Source organism: Mercenaria mercenaria, chromosome 17, assembly GCF_021730395.1.
Source record: "Mercenaria mercenaria strain notata chromosome 17, MADL_Memer_1, whole genome shotgun sequence".
Taxonomy (NCBI): domain Eukaryota; kingdom Metazoa; phylum Mollusca; class Bivalvia; order Venerida; family Veneridae; genus Mercenaria; species Mercenaria mercenaria.
This window is the reverse complement of record NC_069377.1, coordinates 23,925,542-23,947,337: the sequence shown is the minus strand read 5'-3', so window position 1 is coordinate 23,947,337 and position 21,796 is coordinate 23,925,542. Positions and strand designations below refer to the sequence as shown.

Below are 21,796 nucleotides of genomic sequence, written 5' to 3'. Positions count from 1 at the left end.
TTGATTTTGTTGGCAATAGATTGATTGGTGTTCACCAAAACAGCTATTTCAAGAGAACATGAATTCATGGATTCAGAATTTTGCCTGAGGAAAAGGCAGACAACTTGGACAAACCATTAATCTTAGAAAAGCATTTAAAATGGCTTCCTCATTTATACAAAGAGTACTGTAAATTTATCTTTATCTAATGTGAGTCAAGACAGTATTAAACTTTACATGTGACTGTTCATTGACACACAAGCTATGTAAAATTTACATTACCCGTTCACTGATACACAAGCTAAGTATTGATATAAGAGCAATGTAACAAGAGGGCCACGAAGGCCCTGTATCGCTCACCTGACCTATTGACCTAAAGATCATCAAGATAGTTTCATTAAGATATGGTCATAAATGTGGCCTCTAAAGTGTTAACTATTTTTTTCTCTGATATGACCCGGAGACCTAGTTTTTGACCCCACATGACCCAGATTCAAACTTGACCTAAAGATCATCAAGATTAACATTCTGACTAAGTTTCATGAAGATACAGTCATAAATGTGGCCCCTAGAGTGTTAACAAGCTTTTCCTTTGATTTGACCTGGTGACCTAGTTTTTGACTCCACCTGACCCAGATTTGAAATTGACCTATACATCATCAAGATTAACATTCTGACCAAGTTTCATGAAGATACAGTCATAAATGTGGCCTCTAGAGTGTTAACTAGATTTTCCTTTGATTTGACCTGGTGACCTAGTTTATGACCGTACATGACCCAGATTCAAACTGGATTTTGAGATCATCATGATTAAGACTCCAACCAAGTTTCATGAAGATAGGATCATGAATGTGGCCTCTACAGTGTTAACAAGCTTTTCCTTTGATTTGACCTGGTGACCAAGTTTTTGACCCCAGATGACCCAATATCAAACTCATCCAAGATTTTGTTCAGGGTAACATTCTGACCAAGTTTCATTAATATTGGGCCAAAATTGTGACCTCTATAGAGTGTTAACAAGCTTTTCCTTTGATTTGACCTGGTGACCTAGTTTTTAAACCCAGATGACCCAATATCCAATTCATCCAAGATTTTATTCAGGGTAACATTCTGACCAAGTTTCATTAAGATTGGGCCAAAATTGTGACCTCTAGAGAGTTAACAAGCTTTTCCTTTGATTTGACCTTGTGACCTAGTTTTTAACCCCAGATGACCCAATATCGAATCTGTCCAAGATTTTATTGAGGGTAACATTCTGACCAAGTTTCATTAAGATTGGGTCAAAATTGTGACCTCTAGAGTGTTAACAAGCTTTTCCTTTGATTTGACCTGGTGACCTAGATTTTGACCCCAGATAACCTAATATCGAACTCGTCCAAGATTTTGTTGAGGGTAACATTCTGACCAAATTTCATTAAGAGTGGGTCAAAATTGTGACCTCTAGAGTGTTAACAGTCAAATTGTTGACGACGGACACAGGGCGATCACAAAAGCTCACTTTGAGCACTTTGTGCTCAGTTGAGCTAAAAATTACATTTACATGCTATCATTTACTGATACAAGACTTATTGAAATGTACACTTATACATACACATTTCTTACTTGCACAGGAGTAACATATATCTCATATTTCCATGCATCGGTTTCTCTTTTAAACAAGAGGCCCAAGCTTTCCATACTGAACAAATTTATGAGAGGACCTTATAATGATACTACAGACCAAGTTTGATGAAGATCCATCAAGTGGTTCATGTGTAAAAGTCTTTTAAAGGCATTTCTATTTTTACTTTTAGTGGCTCCTTGAAGGGACCAAGTGCCCCCATATGCATAAATTTAGAAGAGGATCTTATAATACTGCTACAGACCAAGATTGATGATCCTTCAAGTGGTCCATGAAAAGAAGTCCTTAAAAGGTGTTTCTAATTTTGGCTCTAGCGGCCCCTACAAGGAGCCAATGTGAACCATTTGAATAAACTTGACAGAGGTCCATGCCAGGATTCTACTGATTAAGTCTGGTGTAATTCTGACCAGTAGTTTCAGAGGAGGAGATGTTTAAGTAAAAAACAAGAGCACCGCCTTGCGGGTGCTGACGCTCATCTGATTTTTTTTGTGTAATAGAAATATTGTCCTACCCATGATTTTCTAAGTCTAAAAAGGGCCATCACTCTTGCAAAAAGCAGGATAGAGTTATGTTTCTTGATGTACAGTGTCCACTTATGATGGTAAAAACTGTTGCAAGTTTTAAAAGCAATAGCTTTGATAGTTTTATGAGAAAAGTTGACTTAAACATAATATTCAACCATTTTTCTAAGTCCAAAAGGGGCAATAATTATTGCAAAAAGCAGGACGGAGTTATGTTGCTTGCTGTACAGGTCAGCTTATGATGGTGACAAGAGTTGCAAGTTTTAAAGCAATAGCTTTGATAGTTTAAGAGAAAAAGTGACCTAAACATAAAACTTAACCAAAAATCTGATATTTTCTAAGTCCAAAAGGGGCCATAAATCTTGCAAAAGCAGGATGGAGTTATGTTCTTGCTGTACAGGGTCAGCTTATGATGGTGAACAAGTGTTGCAAGTTTCAAAGCAATAGCTTTGATAGTTTAAGAGAAAAAGTTGACCTAAACATAAAACTTAACCAAGAAACTGATTTTCTAAGTCCAAAAGGGCAATAATTCTGCAAAAAGCAAGATGGAGTTATGTTCTTGCTGTACAGGGTCAGCTTATGATGGTGAACAAGTGTTGCAAGTTTCAAAGCAATAGCTTTGATAGTTTAAGAGAAAAAGTTGACCTAAACATAAAACTTAACCAAGAAATCTGATATTTTCTAAGTACAAAAGGGGCCATAAATCTTGCAAAAAGCAAGATGGAGTTATGTTTCTTGCTATACAGGGTCAGCTTATGATGGTGAACAAGTATTCCAAGTTTCAAAGCAATAGCTTTGATAGTTTAGGAGAAAAGCTGACCTAAACATAAAACTTAACCAGGCAACGCCGACGCAGACGCCGACGCCGACACCGACGCCGACGCCGACGCCGACAACCGCTCAAGTGATGACAATAACTCATCATTTTTTTTCAAAAAATCAGATGAGCTAAAAATGTTGATGTAGGATGCCGGAGTATCCACCTGTTCAGGTGAGCTAAAAAGAGTAATGTAAAATTTGCATGCACCCACTTCTTATTTACACAAGAGTAACATAAAATTTACATTTACATGTACCCGTTTCTCTGCCTCTGTATTCATATCCTTCAGTTGTTTGATCCAGTCTTTCTTTATCTCAAGGATCTTTGACAGTCGTGTCTGTAAACACACAATCCAAAATATTAACAATCAGTTTGTTTTTTGTTTGATTTTAAGTCACACTGACACTGCTTATGTCGTACAGTAATTTTCCAGCTTTAAAACATGAAAAAAGAACCTAGGTGCATCTGTGGGCATTATTTTGGGCATGGGTAAAACAACAGACCTTACTACAACCAACAAATTAACATAACATTGTTAGTATTCACTGGCAGTATTATTTCAGTTTCATATCTACACCTACTTTCTCTACTGATGCGATAATCGATTCATTTATTTCTTTTGCATTTTCCTTTTCATATCTCATGATTAAATCTTAATACTTGAACTTGATTCATCGAGTGTTTGAGAAGGTAAGGAACAAAATCTTACAGATATATGACCAGCCCTACATTGCGATTGATTACATTGTGTAAATCAGTATATAAATTAGTTAAAACTAGAGCTGCTTTTGAGAAAAGTGCATGTCTCCCACAACTGCCTAATCATCTGAATAGTAAGTCTGTCTTCATATACTGTTTACACGCAGAAAATATACCTTTGATAGTTTTGGAGTAAGTGTTGGAGTAAGCGGCCTATCGGATAAGTGTTGGAGTAAGCAGTGTATATGTAATTCACGGGCCATAATTTCGAAGTGCCTGGACTGATGTGGCTAGTTTTCGAATTTGGCCGAGGGTTGTCAAACACATTTTGTTCAAGTTTGGTGAAGATCGAATGAGAACTGTTCGACTTAGAGCTATAGAGACAAGATATGTGACAGACTGACATACGAACACACACAGACAGGAGTAAATCAATGTCTCCTACCACAGTGGTGTGGGAGACATAATTACCATGATATTGGTAATACAGTAATTAAAGGATGATACTGAACATAACATTTGCTTAATTTTTTTTGCTGTGTTTAACATCAAGCAGACACAAATACTGGTCATAAAGTGACTTTCTAGCTTTTGATAAAAGACGAAGACCCAAGACCCATTCTCAGCATTACTGGTATTTCATCGTTTGGGGCACCTGGGTAGAACAACCGACATTCTGTAAACCAGCTTGATAGCTTCTCATAGGAAAAAATTCTACAACCAAAACATGGTTTCTAATCCTCAGAAATGACTGGCAAGGGATTCAAGGTCTGCAACATTAACCACTTGACCACAGAGGCCCCTTAACCCTCGGAAATGATAAGCTATCACATTGTTTTTGGTTAACCTGGCAGGGGAGTGAATCCAAAAGAACTTGACAACAAAATCAGGTGAATTTTCAATACTCACCACTAAAACAAGAAATTTTATAGGAAATCCACCATATGTGCCGCCTTCAATACTCATCAGCTGTCCTTTAAATGGTGAACCACTCAGCAATGGATCATTGTCCTGAAAATGTGACATGCAAATCATATTTGAATGTGGTTACAATTTGTCAAGATTTTTCAAACTAAGGTAAAAATAAAAGGTTGTTTCTGTCTCAGAAACGACCTGCATTCATTAACATTACAACTGAAACTAAAATTTAAGAATGGTGAATATTGAATTTGCCGTAACTTTGTATTTAGCATACTAATAATAGTGGAATATTGCAGAGCTGTCTTTATTTGGTGGCTGTTGCCAAGACATACACAGTAAGTCTTGATATTGTGTTAGAATGAAAAAAAATATATATCTGAAACACTGGAATCATTAAATCACTGTTGTTATTTTATAACTTGGCACCCTTGTAATATTTTTTTGCATGTTGACTGCAAACAAGGATTTATTAAAACACAAAATCACTGTTTGAAATATATTATTTCTTAAATATCATCTTTACTGAGAAAATTTATCCTCTTTTTTTTTTTGTTTTTAAATTTTTTTAGATTCTCACTTTTCAGTTTTTTTGATAATCTAATCTTATTTTTTTCCAAACTGCCTGGACAAACATCTACTGATGGCAAAAGCCTAGCAGAATAACACTCATATTATAAAAAAACCTTCAATGATCTAAATAAAAGACCCAAAAGTCCTGAAAATGAGCTGTGGCTTATTTTAATATCTGTTACTATAATGGAAATGTTGACTTTTTTGTGACAAATTAAGTTTCAAATTCTGACTTATTCTTGGGTTCTGAAATACATGTAAAGGTAAAGTATACATTAAAGATATAACTGGAGACAGGTTTTATCTGACAGGTATACAAACCAGTGCAAATCCTGAAGAAAAATTGTTTGGTATAAATCTGGGTGGGGACATGAGAGCACCATGTTGGCGTTGCTGAACTGGGCGTGGTCTTGCCTTCTGTTGGTATGCCGACAGTGGTATAGTCTCTACATGTTCACTGCTCTGTTACAAACATAAAATACAGATCTGATGCTTAAACAAACAAGTTTCAATATTTCCTTTATATATCTATCCATCAATTTGGTAATCAACACTACATTCGCAACAGTATGTACATACATAATTAAGTTGCTGAAAAATAAAAATCTGACTACTTTCAAAAGAATAAAACAGTCAAAACATTTCTAAATTCAAAACATAAACAGCATTCTCAGTAAAGTAATACTTTACAACCAACTTATTTTCTCTCTCTCATGTTAACTATACTTAATGAATACTTCCTGGCTTTCTGGTCAGTACTTGTGATGATTTGAACCCTCAACCTTAGAATCCAATCATCTACATAGGCCCATCTGAACCTCCCAATAAAGTAATTCAGATACAGCTGCTCCCAGTAAATACTCAACATATTTTCTTCTCAACCAAAAGTCAAATGGACAAATCTGTTTTGCCAAAAGCATGTAGTATGGTGTACTAAACATCATTTTATCTCCTTGGAATTTTCGATATTGCAGAAACAAGTCTTTTTAAACAAGCTGAAACACAATCTAGACTTATATCAAAATAATAATCACAATAAACGAATGTAGTTTAAAATTTGTTACAACCTCACATTTTTGGAAGAGGCTTCAACAAACTGTGATCTCATTAATTTTCATAGAAGACTATTTTTCGTTAATTTCTTGGCTGTGTCAGATAATAAAATATTATCCGATCAAACAAAGTAAATTCCTATACTGTGAAATCATTAATATTCATGGGGGACTAATTTTAGTGGATTTCGTGGTTGAGTCAATCCACAAAATTTGTTCTCCACAAACAAGAAAAATTCTCATTCATTTTATATTCAAAAGTTAATATCCATGAATTCATATCCCCACAAAATTGCCGTTTTGACCAAAACCACGAAATTTAATGATTTTACAGTACATGTATATATTTTCTCTTTAATATGCTTAGTTCTCATACATACTCTGACTTCGTAGTCTGGTACCGAGTATGTACCAAGTCCTGGTCTGTCAAACGTAATTCTGTATGTATTATGTACAGTATCTAAAGCATCAACCACACCTGTGAATAAACCATCCTGTGGCCTCCTTAGTCTCGCTAAAATATCAAGTATATATATTAATATATCTATATGTTTATACAGATAAGCATTATTATAACATGTATCTTCTCACATTAAACAGGAGTGCACTAAATTTCACAGAAAAAAGAACATTTTACTACACTTTGAAATTCTTTTACTGTAAATGCGCATATTTTCGCTGGGTCAAAATTTTGCGAATTTGAAATTTTCGGTAGATCTATGTCGCAAAGTTCAATATTTGTGAAATTGTAAAAATGGTATTCTACTTGAATAAGAATTATGCTGTTGGTGAATATTTATGCGAGGATTAATTTTCGCGAGATGTAGGGCCTCATAAATATAGGGAAAAATAAAGCCTTGCAAAAATTTCTGCTTTTACAGTAAATCCCAGGGCTGCCACTGTCTGAAAATTCTGCACTGATGTCCAAGAAATATTAGTTGGTAACTCTTACTTGTGACCTTCTATGACCTATATATTTTTTAGAAACTGCACTGAAAGGGCCATTACCTGAGCATAAAACCATAATTATCAGTGCTGTTAGTATTTCAAAGCTTGAAGTGTAAGGTTTCAATATGGATAGGAACACTTTTGGTGAGAAATCTGTTAAATAAAATACTACAGACTTTTTTTTTAAAGTTTTCTCAAAAGTACTCCATTTTATCTAATCTTACCACCTTTCACTTCTTGAGACCTCAATATATCAACTGGGGTCATCTGCTTACCACAGAACTTTTAAGGTTTAACCGAAGGGTGCATAAGGTTCATGTAAAGCGTTAGAGACCACCCCTTAGGTAAATTTTCATTTTGGAAATTATACCGGACAGACTCATAATATTCATAACATACATATACGGAGTTGTTTAGAAGAAGTAGAAAGTACTTTCTATAGAGGTCACCTTGTTTGGTAGTATGTATTTTGTCTTACAAAACATGTACTTCAGCTGTCCACATTCTATTTTGTAAAATATAATCAAACTTCTTTTTCAAACACATTTTTTCTCTACGTTTGTTTTTGTTGTGTGTCTTACATACTTATCTAGGTACTCCGGGAAATGAAAAATAGTTTACTTTTATATTTGTTGAAATACTGCATTTTTTTGTCAATCTGACAGCTCTACTTTTACTTTCATTTTGCATTTTTTTGAAATGTACATGGTTTGTAATACTTTCAACTCCCGGAGTACCTGGACAAATATGTTAGACACGCAATGATAATAGAAGTAATGACAAAATACTTTTGAAAAAGAAGCTTGATATTTTCTACAAAATAGAACATGAACAGTCAAAGCGCATGTGATATAAGACAAAATATGTTGTTCAAAATGGAATAACCTGTCTTGAAAGTTTCTTCTACTTATTAAGAACATTTTTGTGTATTCTTTATGATAGACCAAGGCCTATGTGGCTTAAAAAAACTAAAACAAAAATTCACCCGAGGGGTTGTTTCAAAAGACTTTACATGAACCTTAAAATAAATTAAAGATTTGAATCTTTTTCAGTCCCAAGGTTTAAACCATTTGTATCTATAGCAAAATTGTATTTTGGTGTTACCTGTGACCTTTGTCCCTATCACAAGATGTACTGGCACTTCCTCTGGCAGATCTTCATGTGAACCCACCTCGTTTATCTTACGTTGTTGCAGAAGACGAATCTTCTGACGTTTATTATGTAAAGCTGCCCGTTCTTCCGCAAAGAATGACGATGAACACCTAAATGATTAAAATCAAAGAAGCATGCATATAGCGTGTGTGTGTGTGTTCGGGTTTAACGTCTTTTCAACAATTTTTCAGTCATATAAACGACGGTGTCTACTTGTAGCAGTGAGCACAATGCCCAATTTTATAGTGCTGCCTCACTGGAATATCATGCCGTAGACACGTGGCATGATACCCAACCCAGTCATATTATACTGACACCGGGCTGACCAGTCCTAGCACTATCCACTTAATGCTGAATGCCAAGCGAGGAAACTACTAGTACCATTTTTACGTTTTTGGTTGGACGCAGCTGGGGATTGAACCCATGATCTCCCGCACTCGAAGCAGACGCTCTACCACTAGGCTACCGAGGCGCATGCATATATAGTACAAATCTGTATGACAGAGAAAAAGAAACAACATATCTCCCTCCATAGTTTGGAACATAATTGCAGGGATGTAAAATTCCACTCTCCCACTCCCATTGGTGAGTTAGAGTTACGATAGGAAGAGTGGGCCTCCCTGTACAGTCTACTGATCGGGCAAGTGCTTGTTATGTTGTTACTAAAATTCAACAAAAAATGTTTTGACTGAAATATGAATGCAAAAATGAAAACTGTGATTGCATACAAAATCAAGACAGATAACACCCAACAATAACTTTGCTTGTAAATCTTGGTTTTAATAACACTCTCTTTTTAATGCTAACTAAAAATCCTGCAAGAGCAGATACTTTTGAAAACAAAAGTAAGAACGCCCTGGAATCAAAAGCAGCATTTACTTGTAGCTATGTCCCTAACTTTTTAATCCTCAATTACCTTCTTGGTTTTCCCATCAGCCTCCTAATCTTGGACCACTCAACACGTCTCATCTTCTTCAGTTTCAGCTGTGGGAAGGATTCTTTCAGACAAACTTGGAAATCATTTTCTCCTAGGAACAAAGGTCTGCAAAAAGTTGCAAAATCTAGTTTACAGTTTATTATGATTTAAGAAATATGATTCAGTCCACATAAAATGACAGAACATTTATTCCATTATTATATGTATCAAGTTTCTTTCGAATTACCATTACCTTGTGTTCAATGGCTGAAGTTTCAGATCACAATTAAGAAGCAATAGTCAACATTTTAAATTTTTGTTGTATTAAATCATACCAACACCATTTAAAGTAAAAGCCGAGACACAAAGCAATTCTGTAGGACTAACGACTATCAAACGAGCAGTGTAAATACCACAAGCTTCCCTTTAGCAGTATAAAAACAAGGAAAAAGACAACTTACTGGTCCAGATTTGAGTAGAACCACTCGTAACACACCCATTTATGAGCTTTGGGAAGCTTAAGAAGGTTACGTAATCGTACACCAATAATCTGTGCCACACGTTTATCATGTCCAGTGGTAACATAAGTTCTTGAACTTGACTGAAAAAAAATATATGTAAAATCAAATGCAAATTCAGCAATCATCACGACAGATTAATCTTTGCACATTTTTCATTTTCTTGTCATTTCGTGAAAAAAAAAACAAAAACCTCTATAAAATCATGGATTTTCTTATAGTAACAATATGGGAAACTGTGAGAATTTAAGAACAAACTTTGTTTTATTAGTATCTTTTTATGCCATAAGAAAAGATGTAATATTACAGTATAAGCCAAGTGTATTTTGGTTATGTGTACTTTATATTTTCAGTATGAGACGACTTCTGAAGATTAGATTGTGTACCTGGTTCAAAACCTTGGTTTCTGGTAATGATCTTGATTCAGTCATTTTTAAACTGAACAGTGTGGGAAGGGTCACATCAATGCTGTCACTCAGCCCAGTGGACTTTGCTCATGAATTTTTTTTAACTTGATTAATTACTGTCTAGCTTTTAAAACTATGCCTTTATCTTGCTAACAAGAATATATTGTTGCTATTGAAAGTTACTTGACTATTGTTTTTAACATGACCATGAAATTCATGTCATGTTCGAACAGTGTTTCAGTGACTTAAGACATTAGTCAGCTAACTTACCCATAACTCTTTTACTGATTTGGATTCAGTCCCATTTTTCAACAGTATTTCAGTAAATCTAACAGGTGGCATTTAACCTAACTGGTGTTCCTGGATTCTGTACCAGTACTTACCTATTCTCTTCAAGTTTATTCCAACTGCTCTACATAAATCAGAGATGGAGGACTATTGATTTCAGACACATCTTATCACATTGTCAGGAGAACAACATACGCCTTGCTCGGGGAATAAATACTGGTCCCTGTGCCTCCCCTAATTCGGGAAGGGTATGAACCCCAGTATTCCTGCATTTCATATCAGAACAAGCTTGTGCTCTACAAGTATGTGTAGAAGACAACATCCCCACATGAATCCACACTGGAGGATGAGTGATCTAATAACTGTTTTCTCACCTGGAGATCAAACTAGCAACATGTAGTCCAACTTGCACTACTGAGACTTATCAGCAGGTTAAACTGCTCAATTAACTGACAAAGAACCTTATAAACTTTATTATCTTACAGGTCTGGACTGTTTCCTTGGACTAGACTTGACAGGGGAGCTTGAATTGTCTTCATCATCATTGTAAAATCTCATGTTCCTCTTCCGTATCCGTGATGGCTGTGTAAAGCAACAGTGTCAAAAAATAATCAAGGTGTGTATACTAGTGTACTACCCAGTGTAAGTAACATTAAGAACTTCATAACTTTTGATGTCACAACAGTTAAAGGTGAACGTAAACAAAGTAAAGGTAAATTTTATTTACTTTCGCTTTGTGAAACAATGAACATAAGGTCTGTTGAGCTTGTGAGGAACTATATTTTAAGAACAGATAAAACCAATTATACCGTAACCCCAGAAATTTGCTGGTACCAATTTACAGCAGCCGGGTCAACTGAGACAATCGTGATAAAGTGCCTTGCCAAAGGACACACCATAATGCGAGTAGCCAGGAATCAAACCAGGGGCCTTCACCTCCATAGGAAAGTGTCTTAGCTCTCCCGACCAATGCATCCACAACTTAAACATCTTATATCAATCCAGTTGTGGATTTGTTTTTTCAACTTTTCAATGTATAAGAGATTTTCAGCACAATTTGTGCTAACAAAGTACAGAGATATGATGATTCATTTGTTTTGTTTACAGCAATGGTAGAGCCACTGACCATCCATTTATACCAACTGGATGGATTTCCTCATAAGAAAAAATTCTACATCCTTTGTGACAAATTGTGAGGTTCTGAAACTACACGATTGAGTACTGTAAATTTATATTTTAATGAAAAAACAATTTCTAATAGTTCTTGCTGGACACAGAACATTTTAATTTGAATTAAATGTCTTAACGTATACACCAATTATTATGAGCATGCAGGACAGTCCTTATTCATTCAAAACAGGAAAATTGTAACTATAAAAAGATTCTTACGTGGCCTCTTTTGTTGGGGGAATTCAGTCCTGGAAAAGAAGGCAAATATTTAAACCACTGATTAGTTAACATGATCTACAAATCAATACCAGAATGCCTATAAATTAAAATCTCAGTATCTAAACGTATGATGTCTATAAAATTCACAATCATAATGTTGACCATTTTAATAGAACAGGAGTCCCAACAGGGCTAAGCTGCTCACTTGAAGAGGACCTTGCCCATCTAACTAGGTTTGATGAAGATCCTCTAAGCAGTTCATTAAACTAGTGACATAGTTTCTGACCTTAAGTACCCCACTTTTGAACTTGACCTAGATTTCATACATTTCATTATGACAAAGATTTATGAAAATCAAGTTGAAAAAGTTGCCTCTAAAGTGTTTACAATTTATTTTCTATGATTTGACCCAATGACATAGTTTTTTCTCATGTGCTCCAGTTAACTTTTATAATACATTTAAAACAGACAAACATTCTGACAGACGCTGATTGTAAAAACATCTTTTTCTTTTTAGTGAACTGCAAGACAATTACAAATTAAATTTGTAGCAAGATGAGTGATAATTCAAGGCAGCTTCCTGCAGCACCAGTATTCAAAAGATTAGTTGAGCCCTATGAGATATAGGCATTTTAAAACATGTGGATGAAAACTCTAAATCAATTAATAACAGTTTAAACTTTTAAGTGCTGCCCAATGCTTTAGAACTCATTTACATACCTTCTTTCATGCTCACAAGCACTTTTGCTGAATTACCTGAAAAATAAATGGACCTTTGACTTTATATAAAGAAAATAACATAAAGTAATTTCTAAAATTTGATAAAACTTCATGCAATTTTACAAGGCAATTTGAAAGACAGCTATATCCCCTGCCGCTGTTATGGATAGTATGACCCCTTTCATTTTAGGCAGCGGCTAGGATTACAGTACCATAATCCTAGCCTCCGATTCTAGAATTATGGAAGCTCTATATTCCAAGACAAGCCTATGAGGATAGGCTAGGATTACATAAGTATTTAAGAGGTATCAAATATATGTTAGGACATGCATAAATGAAGTCTTGTTTCACTTAAAATAGCGATTTTTCATGCCTGCCGTATTATTTCGCCATTTTGAGTTAGTATTTGAAATCTTAAAACGACCTGTTCCAGCGATTTTTTTCCTTCTTTATAAAGTACCCCAAAAAGGACCTTTTCCCAATTGAAAAATGCGATCTTTTTTCCCAATTATCATCCAAAAATTCCCCAAATGACCAAATTAAGTTTGCACTTTGATGATTGCAGAAGGAAAACTTAGTTACATTGAGATTCACCATGATTTAACCATTTAAACAGTTTATTTGATGCTATCTACATGGAATTAAAGGAAGAAGCATTCTAAATGATGTTATTAATTAACTATAAAAATTCCCAATCTGAGTAAAAACCCCGCAATTTTCCCCAATTTATTTGGTAACAGACCTTTTCCCAGTAGGACAAAAAGAATCACTGTGTTCTTTATGTCAGCAACAATCCACTGTTTCAAAAGTTTGTATAATGTTACGTTTTATGATAATACCTCATGGATCTGTGTTTACATAATATATTTCAGTCTTAATGGGACATTAAGATTGTTAAATATAAGGGTAATTGCTGATAACACGTGTAACTTTTAAAATCTCGGAAATAGTTACATAACATGAAGGACTGTCGATTTTTGTACTAATTTCATTCCATATCTATTTGTATTTTATCAAGAATTTGTGTTAGACGAAGTTCGAATTTTTGAGAGTTAACCTCTCTTTGCTTCCTTAGTTCTTCTTCTTCCAATGATGTTCATAAATCCAATTCTGGGGCACTGTTGTACAGTGTGATATGTACAAGTCTGCGTGAGGCGCGCAAGTATATTTATTATTTATTTATTTTTTGGATTTAACGTCGCACCGACACATGATATGGTGACTTTCCAGCTTAAATGGTGGAGGAAGACCCCAGGTGCCCCTCCGTGCATTATTTCATCACGAGCGGGCACCTGGGTAGAACCACCAACCTTCCGTAAGCCAGATGGATGGCTTCCTCACATGAAGTATTCAACGCCCCGAGTGAGGCTCGAACCCACATCGATGAGGGGCAAGTGATTTGAAGTCAGCGACCTTAACCACTCGGCCATGGAGGCCCCTGCGCGCAAGTATATACAAGTGCAGGTAAAACAATAAACAAAAGGGCCAAGATGGCCCTAAGTCGCTCACCTATGTAACACACAATAACATGGAGACAAATATTCTGACCAATTTTCATAAAGATTGGACCAGAAAACGTGGCCTCTTGAGTGTAAACAAGCTTATTCTTTGATTTGACCTGGTGACACAGTTTTTGACCATACATGATCCAGATAAAAATTCATCCGATATTTATTGCACACAAACATTCTGACTAAGTTTCATGCACATCAAATGAACAAGAGTGTTAACAAGCTTTTCCTTTAGATTAGTTTTTTACCAAGACAATTCTAGCATAATAAATATTTGTTTTGCACATTAAACCCAGAAATTATCTGGAAACCCAGTCTTGTTTCTATTTTTAGAAACATGGCCGATACAGGCAAGCTAAAAAATCAACAAATAAATTTGCTTGCACACTGTCATTAGCGTAAGTAAAAACATTCTAAAACACTTAAAATTAGTATATTTATTGAATAAAGCATTAAAAACTTGACAAAAAGCTGTAATTCAATAATGTGCATAGATGCCAAATATCACGTATTTTCGCGACCCAATTGTTTTGTACTTTTCCAGCAATTTAAGTGCAGTTATGGTCAAAAGAATCATGAAAACACTTTTGATATGTATAAAGAAGAAGTATAAACATGAATGATACTCAAAGACTTGGTAAACTTTCCATTGTGTGCAACTGTGCCCATATTGTGGGTGCATGAATGGGGTTAATAGAGTCATTGTCCAGTCCATGATGTCAGTCAATATCAAGATTTCAGATGCCTTACACAAACTAAATGTCCTGTAAATCCACCAGAATATAGCATTTGAAACATTTATAGTAGGACCCCACCACCAATATAAGGAGGTACAATGTAATTTCCCTGAATCCATGATTCCCACACCCTCTGTTAGGGCCTACTACTTTTTAAATCAATTAAGAAAATTTATTAAATTATATGTTAAAATTTATTATTTTTATTTTTATAAAAATTGCACACAAAGATCCGCATTAGTTTTGGCTATTATTTTTTCATTGGTTAAATAGTTGGCTATTATTTTTTGGAGGCCAGTGTGAGCTCTGCTTCTTCTGGAATTTTTTCTCTATATAAAGTAAAGTAAAATATCGCGAAGTAGCAGACCCGAGCGATTAAATAGAATACTTCAATCTTGCACAACTTTTTTATCTTTAAAGATATCTTTGGTATACTTATGGCATTTTTTCTGTAGAAGCCATTTTTGATGTTTTCATAACCATATCTGAGGGGGTTATCTTGATATTTCACAAGAACAGTGATCAGGTACAATTTTTTTTTATACTGTAATTTTTTTTCAGCTTGGCCCATATAGGCTGATATTTTTGACCAATTTCATCTGCACATGATCTGGCATGTAAACCTTTTATTATTCTGTAAGTGTAAATAAGCAAAGCAGTTAAAATTAAGTATATTTATTTAATAAATTATTAAGAAATATTTTTAAAAATTAAGCAAAACTGCAATTAAAAATCTGTAAAATGACAATCATTTCATAACCATATGTAAAATATATTCAAGTATAAAATAATTCATTGCCACTCTAACACTGTCACATGATATATGTACACTAAACTGTTTTTTAAAATCAGTCCTGAAAAGTTAATTAAAGAATTTTTTAGCAAAATGTTCAAATGTTGCATTTATAAAGATCAGCATAGTCTGAGAAGTACCACTGTCTACCGGAGTTCTTACTTTCAGGCATATCACCCATACTGATTATAAAGTCTTTCTTCACTTCTTGAATTCTTTCCTAACTGGCCAGCTGAATGTGCTCTCCTTTTTGCATGGAGCCATGAAGCTGACTGTGGCAGTTGAAACACTGGTAACATGTGTCACTATTCAAGGGATACCAAGCATCTTGGTATGCAACTATGACATAATCGTTAAGTCTTAAGTGCCCTTCTGGAAGACTTACACAAACATCCTCATACGGTTGTTCCGGGTTTACCTTAACAACAGTTTTTCGACATTTCTTTTTCGGTTCGGCCTCCATCATTTCCAGTATTTCGGTCTGCACATCTTTTTCACTGCTTCGGTGCTACTTTCGCAGTTCTTTACCGCGTTTCCTAGCACTTGCCATTAGTGATTCTTTATCCTTTTCTGGCATGCTATCAATCCATTTTATCATATCAGTGCTATTTCTTTTCAGGAGTTGAATAGATGAATGATGATGCATGGAAGCATTAGGGCGTCTCTTTTGGCTCGAGTCAAGATCACCAAAATGGTGTTCGCCTCCTAGATTTGTTACATGAGCATAGCCTGTTCTGGACAGATCTTTTTCTGATGGCTTGGTACTGAATTGACCTCCCTCAAGAAAGTCGCATAACCGGTTGAAGACACAGTAAGCAACTTCAGAAGCAGACCTGAGGGTTTTTCTATGCTGATAACCTTAGTGAACTCCTTATGTTTGGTATATGTGTTTCTAGGTCACCTAGCCAAATGGTATCTTGTAGCAAGAGAGCTGGTTCGGTTTCACACTTTTTCAGGTAGAGTTCTAGACTTTGGATATGTGTGTGAAGCTCAAGGTAGCTCACTGATCCTGAAGTGACAAGCCACCAGTATGGCTCAGTAACTTTCATGAAGAGTATAGCAAGACACAGTAGCAGTATCAACACGACTTCAGACTTAAGATCTGCTTGAACAGATTTTATTTTGAGGTTAAGATTTTTAACTGTGTTTATGACATGTAGAAAGTCAATGAGATGCACATAAATCTGAGCAGCTGTTTCGAAAAGTCCACTGAATCTGTTGTCTTTGTAATTCACGATGACAGATTTAATACCGTGTTTTGCGCAGTGAGCTTCCCAACGATCACGTAAGCCTGTATGTTCGCCAACAGGTCCGAAAGTGTCAGCTGTAGTTCGTGCTACATGTTCACCCACTGACTCCTTCTTAGACCAAAGTTTGAAAACTGGTAGACTGTCTCTGCAGATAGGCCCATCACTTACTAAAATCTCCTTTTCAACTGACTTGATATCATCTACCACATAACGATGAAAGCCTAATAAGACATGAGCCATACAGTGAAAATGTTTGAAGGAGCTAACTTCAGTTTCACTTCTGCATTTTAACAAAATATTTTCCCTCCATTCAGTAAATAATTTATCAGCAAGTTTTTCATTGGCTGCTCTGTCACTCATAGTAAAAGCAAGTTTTTCCAAAAAGTTAACTATAAATTCTTCACTGATGTTTATATCTTCCAGATTTGATTGTGAGGAGCTGACTGCTTTGTGTGCTTCAGAAAGTTCTTTCAGGTGTGACTTTGTAACGTCTATTATGGCTGAAGCAGTTTTACGTGATACCTGGGTGAAACTGAGGCTGATTACTTTCCCATCGTTTAATGTAACTGTTGTGTTGAGGATCTTATTCCTAGTTGTACCATCGCGACTGAGACCCCATGTGCTGGACTCGTCAAGTTATTCATAGGGCTGTCATTGATTGGGTCTTAGGCATATCGACGATACCGATATATCAGAAGACAAATATCGATGATACATCGATATATCGATTATTGTTAGATCTGTTTGTATCTTTGAAATTTTCATTCTGTACAGTTAATGCATCATTTTCTTCTTGAATCTCTTTCAATCATCGTTCAGTCAACACATTTTTTTCAGACAACTTTTTGATTTTAAACTGTTGTGCCCTGATCATGCTGGAACTTTTACGCAAAAGAGGACTATTCTTTCTCGAATTTTCATCACGCTTATTCACATTTTTTACTCAAAAGTGTCCTGTACTGTATTTTCTGCATTTTTTGTTCATTTTCTCTGATCTATTTTTGTATTTTCCTCAACTGTCAAGTTTGTTTGTTACAGAGGTACTAGTTCATGTTCCATTTTTTTTGTAGTTTTTGCATCATCATCAGAATTTCCATCTGTTTGCATGCTGTTGTCTGTTTTCTGCAGACCTTCTGTTTTGTGTTTTTCTGATGCGGGATGGACATCATTAGATACCCCTGCCTCTGAATTAAAATTTGATGACAACTCGGTTTGCTTTTCTGTACTTATTACACTGGCTGTTACATGAAATTCTTTATTCAGGAGTCCAGTTACATTTTTCACGCCTTTCACCTTTTTCTTAGAATGAAATTTTCTTTTCTGTTCTTTTAGGGTATGTACTCTGTTATACACTGATGTTACCGATTTTGCTGCTGAAAACGTTGGACTGTGTCTGGACAACAAATCAACAAACTGCTGTAGCGTAAAACTTTTCGAATCTGCACAGTGGTTATGTTCTAACACAAGTCCACTGGTTAAACTTGCCAACAAAGGAAACTTTCCTGTCTTCTGTAGTGATGCCAGAGGACTGGCAAAAAGGTCCAAAAGGAGGCATCTCTGCCAGCTGGAATTAGAACAGACTAATTATTATTTTAGGAAATAAACAGAGGCAAGTTGGTCATTTTAAACTTGCAGCTATAATTTACCTATCAAGTCAAAATAATTTTAGATTTATAAAACTTAAAAAACTAAATTACATTAAAAAATCTCGATTAAAAAAAAAGATGACATGCCATAATCTGTGAATGTCATGGTATGAAAATCATAGGTACAAAAGACCCGAACAAATAATCAGTCAAATTTTCAAAGTGGTTAAAAAATAAACTTAATCTTCGGTGCATATTACTTTCTTATAATCAATTTGTTTTATCTGAAACAAAATTTTGCCAAAATATTTCACTGTTTGAAAAATATCTTTGGACTGGGACGAATCCGGAGATCGGTTACGAACATGGTCATGATGTTCCTTCTCAATATTTGCAACAAAAACATTAAATCTGTCTTAAATTAAATAACAAATTTTTTATATAACAGTTTTAAACTAAATTATTCACTTACCGATTGATTCAGATCGAAGTACTTATGTTGTATGCTTGTTATTTGCCAATATTTATTGGCTACGAAATTAGTGTACTCAGCAATTACTGCCGGGATCCACCATATTGAATTGTACATGATTGTGTCAGGGATCATCCTAGGTCAAAATTTTAGGGAGAAGTGACTTTTCCTTCTCCCTCCACAGAATTTAGGGAGAAATCGAGGAATTTAAGGAGAAGATTGAATGATTCGGCATAGTATTCAGTTTCAGGCCTATATATCCACTTTCTATGGGTCTTGCTATAACTTATAAACAGCAATTATTTAAGGAAATTGAATACTGCATTATTATTTTCATGAATTTCTAAAAAAAGTACAAACTAAGCTATGAAAAAATCTCTATTAAATTTCTATCTGAAATTTACAGGTCCGAAATTCGTAATTTTTTTCAGGTGCAAGATTGAAATGACGTGAAAATTTTCATTCATGTTTCGATTCTCGTGCTTTAATTATGCCCGATTCTTGCATCAACTTGTTCAGATTTATACATGTAATTGATTTATTTATTAATCTTTTCTGAAATAAAACAAAACTTGCAGATATTGGTGATCATTTTACAATTTTTTGTACGGCAGTTCAGATGTCCGCGGAATAGTTTTTTATCCACAGTGCCAACATGGCCAAGGCAATTCATTTACAGAAATTGGCCGTGAAATAATTTATGAAGTAATTTTTAATAAAATTAAGAAATAATATAAAATTGATGCATAAGATCATGCACTTGTTAAGTTTATCGGCTTTTTACACGCCGATTAAAAATTTGGCGGCAGCTTATAATATTATTGATTAACTACAGTGGGATATTAACGCTAAGATTGACTGAAGTTTGACAGGGGAGTAGGTGGGAATGACCATGGATTTATCGGTTATTTAATCTAGAATATGCATCAAGTTTTGCAACTTTAAGTTAACAGATTACAACACTCTGAAAAACTCGGCGATTCAGATTTCGCCCTAAGGCCATAATAAGGTGAAGTTGCCGACTTAATTAACAGCGACGATATCGCTTAAATCGCCTTGTTGATGATTCCTGCCTCTGTAGATGAAAGGTCGCCGTTTTCAAAACAAAATGCGGTATACTAATAATAAACTCAGAAACATAATTTTTATACCAAATTAAACAGCAAACATTATATTTTTCATAACTTTTCGTGAAAATATGAAAAAAATGCATATTTTGTCAAATTTTTCAAGTTGACTTTAGGGGACTATATCTTAGCTCATGAATATCAGACATTAATGTCAGGTCTACCTTGGTTAAGGTCATCCAATCAGCTTTCTTGTTACATAAATTATTTTAATATTCATTTGAATCTTGTAACTCGCATTTTGATTTGAAGAAGGTACCTGACGAGTGCAACGCCTCTTTGTGGGATTATCGGCAACTCGGTAGAAAGTGTCATGCTGCTTTGAATAAACAAAGCCTTGGGACTCAGTGGGGTATACAGCTGGAAAACGATTTATATAGCCATATGGAGCATTTTATTACTCTTTGAAACATGTTTGTTTCATTAGAGTGGTGGAACCTATGCTCGCGGTATCTCGATAAATACGCTCTTTGCAGAAGCACAGATGAAAATATTTTATCATGCTATGTTCAACACCGACCAGTGATCATATGCCTTTATAACAAACGTAGCGATAGCTGCGCGTGGGGCTTACTTGACGTATACCGGAGTCGATACATTTTACGCAATCTCTTTTCATAGCACAAATCTCTGACAAATACGTCAAAATCACCCAGTAAAAGTTAGTATATTAGAAATCATGCATTACATTTAGATTTAAAATATCTTTAAGAGCAACTTTGATAAAAAAAATAAATTTGTAAAATCCAATAACGAATTATAATGAATTTTCATCAATCCCCCACCCCAACTTTCAAATCTGACACATAGCACAAACTGGCGGTATTTTATAAATATTTAGGAAATTTCAATTTTGAATTAGTTTGATAAAAACAGAATTATTTTTCTTTAAAATGAAGTTTAATGACTAATATTTATATAAAACAAAAACGTTTACCGCCGAAAAAATGTGAACTCCATTTCTGTACAAGAGAAATATACACATAGAGGCACATACTATTAAAATGGCACGCTCATTTCTTTTGTTTTTCACATAACAAATGTGTAATGTTCTAAATATTATACTCGCATAAACTTGTTTGTTTATTTTTAGCCTTTTAATTTTTGTTCTCGGCTTTAGTTTAATAAATATGACATACCGCTAGCATCAGGGATCATCCTACAAGGCGATTTGAGCGATATCGTCGCTTTAATGTCGCCACTTCGCCTAGTTATCGCCTCAGGGCGAAATCCGAATCGCTGAGTTTTTCAGCAAGTTATTATCTGTTTACTTAATAAAGCTGTAAAACTTTATGCATATTCTAGATTAAATTATCGATAAATCCATATTCAACCCCGCCTACTCGCCTGTCAAACTTCAGCCAATCGTAGCGTTAATTTGTTTGTTTGTTTTGGGTTTAACGCCGTTTTTCAACAGTATTTCAGTCATGTAACGGCGGGCAGTTAACCTAACCAGTGTTCCTGGGTTCTGTACCAGTACAAACCTGTTCTCCGCAAGTAACTGCCAACTTCCCCACATGAATTATCAGAGGTGGAGGACTAATGATTTCAGACACAATGTTGTTTATCAAATAGTCACGGAGAACATACGCCCCGCCCGAGGATCGAACTTGCGACCCCGCGATCCGTAGACCAACGCTCTTACCTACTGAGCTAAGCGGGCGGGCCGTAGCGTTAATATCCCACAGTGCCAATAATATTGTAAGTCGCCGCCATTTTGAATATTTTCAATCGGCGTGTAAAAAGCCGATAAACTTAAACAAGAGCATGATCGTATGCAACAATTGTATATTATTCTT

The 21,796-nt window shown here is 35.1% G+C and overlaps 1 protein-coding gene across 3 annotated transcripts in view; it reads right to left on the bottom strand.

Moving 5' to 3' along the window:
• The window catches only part of LOC123536102 (protein lin-9 homolog), a 33,659-nt gene that overhangs the window by 5,602 nt on the left and 6,261 nt on the right, over positions 1-21,796 (bottom strand). For 2 of the 3 annotated variants that reach the window (XM_053529274.1, XM_045318925.2), the window contains exons 2-11: positions 12,522-12,557; positions 11,802-11,830; positions 10,896-10,994; positions 9,661-9,800; positions 9,200-9,325; positions 8,236-8,393; positions 6,564-6,697; positions 5,453-5,593; positions 4,550-4,651; positions 3,186-3,278 (exon numbers count right to left, since the gene is read on the bottom strand). In XM_053529274.1, coding sequence (XP_053385249.1) covers positions 3,186-3,278; positions 4,550-4,651; positions 5,453-5,593; positions 6,564-6,697; positions 8,236-8,393; positions 9,200-9,325; positions 9,661-9,800; positions 10,896-10,994; positions 11,802-11,830; positions 12,522-12,531 — 1,032 coding nt within the window. In that variant the 5' untranslated portion in view covers positions 12,532-12,557. Of the gene's footprint in view, positions 1-3,185; positions 3,279-4,549; positions 4,652-5,452; positions 5,594-6,563; positions 6,698-8,235; positions 8,394-9,199; positions 9,326-9,660; positions 9,801-10,895; positions 10,995-11,801; positions 11,831-12,521; positions 12,558-18,297; positions 18,377-21,796 lie in introns of all 3 variants that reach the window. The other variant, XM_045318922.2, reaches the window with a different exon arrangement.